Source organism: Echinococcus granulosus (assembly GCF_000524195.1).
Source record: "Echinococcus granulosus chromosome Unknown EG_S00059, whole genome shotgun sequence".
NCBI classification, from domain to species: Eukaryota; Metazoa; Platyhelminthes; class Cestoda; order Cyclophyllidea; family Taeniidae; genus Echinococcus; species Echinococcus granulosus.
This window is the reverse complement of record NW_020170439.1, coordinates 35047-41356: the sequence shown is the minus strand read 5'-3', so window position 1 is coordinate 41356 and position 6310 is coordinate 35047. Positions and strand designations below refer to the sequence as shown.

Here is a 6310-nt window from a genome sequence, read left to right as displayed (position 1 = left end):
TTTTCCAATAGCTTTGCTCAGGAGGAGTCCTCGAAATTATCCTACTGCTTCCAACAGACAGTCACCATTACAAATGAGTAAAAGTCGACTTAACGAACGACATGAATCAAGGACTGATTCGATGGTAATTCTGGAAGATTTCGGGGATCAGCTAAACCGTATCTACACTCCCCTCCTCATCCTCCTGTTAGCTGCAGCTGCAATGACCAACGTCTATTTCCTGCCCCAAATCTCCTGCAACATTCCCACCTTACCTGCTGATGACTTTCGAGGTTTCGCGGAGTCGGTCTGCTGGAGTCGTGGTGCCATCGGTGTGGATAAGGATGAAGAAATGCCGGGTGACGAGGTGGAATGGGAGAAACTGCAGGGAAGGCGTGCTATCTGTGAGTTTGGCCAGAAGCTGTGCCTCCAAATGCAGCAACAGTCGTGATGCGTTAATTTTTCCTTGTTTCAGCATTCCATCAATGGGTACCATTCTGTCTGTCAATTCAAGCAATTCTCTTCTATCTGCCACACTTGATTTGGAAGGTCCTATGCACTAGTTCTTTCGGTGACAACCTCAACTATCTTGTCACCCGCGCAAAAGCAGCTGGACGTTGTGAGGAGCAAGCGGTGAGAGCGAAATTCGTTCGAGCCTGTGCCGACCATCTGTATCTCCTCTCTCGACAACACTTCAGTACCAGCACGAGCATCTGGTCACGTGTTCAAGACAGTCTCTGCTCTCGTCAGCCTTGCAGAAGTTGCTGTTTTGTGAAGAGGCGAATGGGTAATCATTCGGTAATCTACTACCTGCTCATGAAGGCCCTCTACATCACAAACTGCATTGGGCAGATGTTTGCAATTGTGTGTTTTCTGGGACCCAACAACACCTACAGAAGTAGTCTTGGAGGGTTTACTGAACGTCTACTCGGTTTCGCAGCCAGCTATGGTGAATGGGGTGGAAGCCAATTCCTGCCGCACCAAGCCCTCTGTCCTGTTCGTGTTCCACATCTGGGTGTTCGATCACAGACCTACACTGCGATCTGTGCACTCACTATGAATGTGTTGAACGAGAAGATATATCTCTTCTTGTGGATGTGGATCCTGGCTGTCCTAGCGGTGACCGCAATCACGACAGTTGCATGGATGTGGCGTCTGCTAGTGCGAGCTCATAGCAACTCCTATTTGCGAGCATTTCTATACACCTCCCTTCTGGCCCCGCCCCCGTTTCGAAGCTCAGATACGATGGAGGTGGTGGAAGTGGGAGGAGGTGTCTACCAGACAGCTAGTTTGGACGGTGCGTTGGTGGAACGATTCCTGACTGAAGTGGTTGGCAATGATGGCAACCTGATGATACGGATGTTGCGATGCAATGCAGGAGATATCGTGACTGGAGAAATATTTGTCACTTGGTGGTGGATGTTCAAGGCGATGGAAAGAAGTGTAGATGAGGATGGGTTCTTAGGAACACACTGCGACAACAACTGTGACATTTGTTGTAATGCAGGAGCTCATTCATGTAAATAGTATAGTTAAACGTACAATGAGTTACATTTGAACGGATGTTTTCACTGTAAGGATAAAAACAAAGTAATAATGCATATGCTTTCACTTTTTCTTGTAAGCCTGGATTCTTTATAGGTCCAAACTGGGTTAACCAATGAAGTACCAAGACTTCTGTGCAAGATGACATCATTTGCCGTTGGGTATTGGTGACCTGGGCAGCACGACGTGCGGAAAGTGAAAGCTGGGTTTCTAGTGAAAGACGCCGGAGACACCCGGCTGCTCCTGTCTCGCCTATAGATCCCATTTGTTTGGGCTTGTCGTAAAATGATTGTCAGCACACATTTGGTACATCTGCTTGTTATCGTCACCCAGTAAGGATGGAATGAACTGGAACAGGTCTCTTTAGAAAGTGGATGGTAGGCCTTAACTGATGGCATAGATAGCCGTAGCCGAATAGCTAGAGATCTTCCGCCAGTGCCATTAGGACCTACAGACATTTCATTGAGAGGAATGGGCCAAAAAACTGGACAGCATGACAGGGCGTGTAGTGTGCTTAAGCCTCAGGGACTCCGTCTGAATGCAGATTTGATTTGGATGTAGATGTAAATGAACTCACCAGTGAAGGGAAAAGGAAGCCGTGATGAATGTTTATTTATCTGTGGAGTCTACCTTCCATGATATTGATGTGGCGCCTCTCTTACTATATACTAGTGTCCACGTTCTCCTTTGCTACTCGACAATTCTAAGTGGGCTGTTCTATGGCTTGCGGAGTGTCTCAAGGCTGGCTCAAGGGAACGCGCTGAGTATGCATCGGTTTCAGAAGCAAATCAGTCACTACAGTCTCGATGTCATCAATTTATTTCCTCAATGCATCCTAAAACTTTACACATTTGCATACAACTAATTTGCTATTAATAAACGTTTTGGCACAAATTGTTATGATCACAAATATCCAAAAATGCCCCATTTACCTGACGCTACTAGAAAATATGTCGACTCTAACATAATTATTGCTTACGGGTGCACATTAATCGTGAAAACAAGTTCTTATTTGCTGTTTATTTTTTGATCTACTTGTAAACAAATGGATGATTTGGGATTTTTCTGTATGTGTGAAAACATGGGCTGCTGCTTTACTTGTTATTTCACACCTTATTACATGGCTGGAAAACCACGCATCATTGTTTCTTTCCTTTTTAACGTCGCGTTTAGTAATTACTTCTCCCTTCCAAATAAATCCCTAATTCTAAAGAGCAAAATGAATGGTTCTACTTTGAGGGAATATGATGAAAAATTGTGCCATACGGTGGTTGTCATGTCAGTACTCCTCTCTGGTAGTCTGAATGACTTCACAGTTTAGCAGTCCATGTGTTGTCACTTTGCAGTAAAAAGTGGCGTGAAAAGGTAAAAGCATTTTTAGGTTGTATGAAGGACAGGTTAAGGTCTGCTTTTTAGGAAAATGAACTAGGATGGTCTAAAAATTGTGTGCTGGTCTGTCGGATGAAATGTGCTCCAGACCTCCAAACGGCTACAAATCTTTCAACGAAAAAATGAAAATGTACTTAGGAATAGAAAACTAGGTGAAATTGGCAGACTTTAAATTATTTATTCGCACATTGAAACGTTACTTCTGTCCCTTAACATGTGTCTGTTTGTGTGATTGTTCAACGACGATCTTTTCTTGAGTATCTCATATTTCTCACTTTACAAGCTCACACTTCAGTTGACTGTTTCAATGGGCACAAATAATTTTAGCTTCATTTGCGTTAGTTCTGAGGCAGTTTTAATCATGATCAAACAATTGAATTTCTTATTTTTAACCCTAAAGGCACTCTTTTACGTTGGATACAACGTGTTTTAAGCGTGATATTTGTCTTTTAAGATCCGTCGTTTTGGTCAACTTAAAAGCAATGTTTTCGGTTGTGACAGAATATGATTTTCGTAGTGGGTTCTTCGCAGGCAGATGTAAAATCAACGAACATATTATGCGTTATTTGGCAGGGCGAGAGTGTCACTGCCCTATCAACTAGCACACAATGCTCCTGAAACAGTACGCTGATAGATGGCAGGAGAATTCCGCCTATAACAACTCACGTGTCCGACTGCTTGCATTTCCAATGTGGCAAATTCAACTGCTGCTCATTAAATTAGAGAACTATGAAGGAATTCTGCACCAGACAAACTTAATTGGTCTATTTGTAGCACACAATTTGGTTAAATCAACTGAAAGAGGGCAAATGTCAGTGATGTTTAACGTGAAGACTCAGCAAAATTTCACCCATATTAGAACAGATCATTTAAAACCATCACGGTTTGTTCCACTACTCTGCTGGGATTGCTGACAACATTTAAAAATACTCCTGTCTCAATTTTCTAGAAGCTTTCATTTTCGTGCAGAAGATTCATTCCAGAACGTCATGCTGTCATCCGGTCTCCTGATCGCTTGCTATCGAGACCGTATGTGCTTTAGACGTACTAGTACTAAACACGAGGCCAAAGTCTATAAAGTATAGCAGCTGTGTTTGGCTGAATCCACCAGGTGTCCCCTGCATTCCTTACTAGTCAGCTTGTTTATCATGTATGCACACGCCGCATCTCTGCGCTTACTCATAGTCGTCAGTGAATTGAGAAAACTGTATCGCAGTGGTCTCATCTAATGATAGCTTTGGTCAGACGCCTGACAGGATTTAAGGTCATGCTCAAACATCAGTCTGTACCAGGTACCCAACACGGAGAGGTCAATTTAATAGTCTCACTGAACGCCGGAACTACAGCTTAAAAAAGTCCTAATGCGATTTAAGGTGATCTGAAGACTTGTCTACCCAAAATTGCCCTGCAACGTCTTTGACAGCCGCCAATCGTAGGTTTTCGTGGATATGAGGGTTTCAGAGTTCTTTCTGTAATCTTTTGCGATCGCTTTGATACACCTAACCCTCTAGAGCCGTCACATCATATTGAATACACACACCTAGTGGAATTATTCTTGGCCTCTAGCACCCGCACACACACTTCCGGTCCAGAATAGGACAGAACGCGCTTTGATACTGTAAGTTGATCAACTAAGTTGGCACGATTTCTGATAGGCTAAATTGGTTGCAGAAAGTTACGCAAAATGTCTCAATTTTACCGAAGATATTGCCATATCGACGAATCAGTACAACCTTTAAAAAACTTTTGGTTTCTGGGAGCAAAAAATCTCTCTTCAACCTTCCCACCTGTCTGTTCTATTTAGTTTGTGATTATATAATTGCCCAATGATTACTCCAGGAGCCAAACGATGTGATCGCAGAGGAGGGGAAGGTAAAGGCAGCACCTTTTTTCGTTTCTACGTGCAAATCTTCTTATGAGGCCAGTTTGCAGTCCAGGCTGTTCCCTGCCAACGAATAAGCCTTTCCACTTCCACCCATTCGAAGTGTGCTGCATTGTGAAGGCTGATCTCAACTGCAAGTGAATAAGGACCGGATCGGAAACAATTGCGCCTCCTGTGCCTTATACAAAAAGTAGGCGCAGCCGAAATTTTGTATTCTTTCATGCACACAACGAGGGCTTGGATTCAGCATTGGTCAGCTGACAGTCCAAAATCTGAGTCACGTCACATGGTTGTTCAAAGCACAAAGTGGAAGCCTTTTGAACTCATTGTCTTTCATTTGCTGTCGCTGTCTGCAAATGGAACCCATCGGCTTGGTAACTTCCAAGATCTTTTTAGCCTATTTTAAGCAAAAGATGTTTCTGAGCCTTCTTCACGTCTGAGCGCGTCACGGCAATAACCACCATGTTTGAATCATTTCTGGGCTGTGGACTCTGCTCTTGCATTCTCTCCTACTGCAACACAGCAGATGTTACAAGAAGTTCCTCCAGTTCTGGAACCGGATTTAACTCGGTTTGAAGGGTGAAGTACAATAAACAGTACCGTTGGATGATAGGTTGGCGCATTTCTGTGCCCTATGATGCACACGTGTTAAAGGTCGCACAAAACGCACTTCTGCGAATCATACCGAAAATCTCGTGAACCTTCTTGTCCGCCTGGTGTTTGGACGCTGTCCAGTAGATACTTTTGCGAAGGTGACAACCTCTACCTTAAAACTGCAGGAACAGACGCTTGGCCAACACCGAGTTCATCTCATGTCTGCAACCCCTTGGCCACCATTTCAACAGGTAATTAAGTCATTGTCAACTTTATATAATCACTAGTAAATAGTGGGTCTCCTCTCTTGTTCGCTGTTCCATTAAAATCTGAAAACCAAGTCGATGCCTAACAACCTAACACAGGCCTGTTTTATGACCTATAGAATGATAAAACCTCCACTAGGTGACCAGTCTCGAAGCCAAATAGGAAGATAACCTGCTTTTTCTAGGACGCTTAAGGTGATGGCTAATCTCTGGACATTGTAGAGAGAAGCGTTTCCTACCACACCATCCTGACTGGATGATGACACCAGGTAGAAGTAAAAGCATACTGACAATCACTATAATGTCAGGGTCAATCAAATGGAGCAAATACATCAGGCCGGAACAGCCGGCTGTCACCGGAGTCCCTCACTAGCCAGCCAGCTAGCTATTACTTTCCGCACGTCGTGCTCTCAAGGTGACCCATTCTCAATGACAAATGGAGCCATCTTGCATCGTAGTCTCGACAATTCATTAATTAACCTGGTCAGGAGCTACATAAATGAGTAGGAGTTCATAAATGTCTTTATTTTCTTAAGGTTGCAGTGAAACCATGCGTTCAAATGTAACTCATTGTACGTCTAACAATTCTGTTCACCAGGTTGGGTTCCTGCATTTCAACATATGTTCTAGGCGGAGTCGCAGCATATCCCGACAA

At 43.7% G+C, this 6310-nt stretch overlaps 1 protein-coding gene across 1 annotated transcript; it reads left to right on the top strand. All coding sequences in view use genetic code 11, as the record gives it.

Annotated features, from left to right (window-relative positions):
- Nucleotides 1-121: 121 nt before the first annotated feature.
- EGR_06540 (Innexin unc-7) lies at nucleotides 122-1782 on the top strand (the record flags this gene model as incomplete). Its single annotated transcript, XM_024495789.1, has 3 exons — nucleotides 122-383; nucleotides 455-1422; nucleotides 1705-1782. 3 exons carry the CDS (start codon nucleotides 122-124, stop codon nucleotides 1780-1782), a joined length of 1308 nt encoding a protein of 435 aa, XP_024349749.1.
- Nucleotides 1783-6310: the final 4528 nt, after the last annotated feature.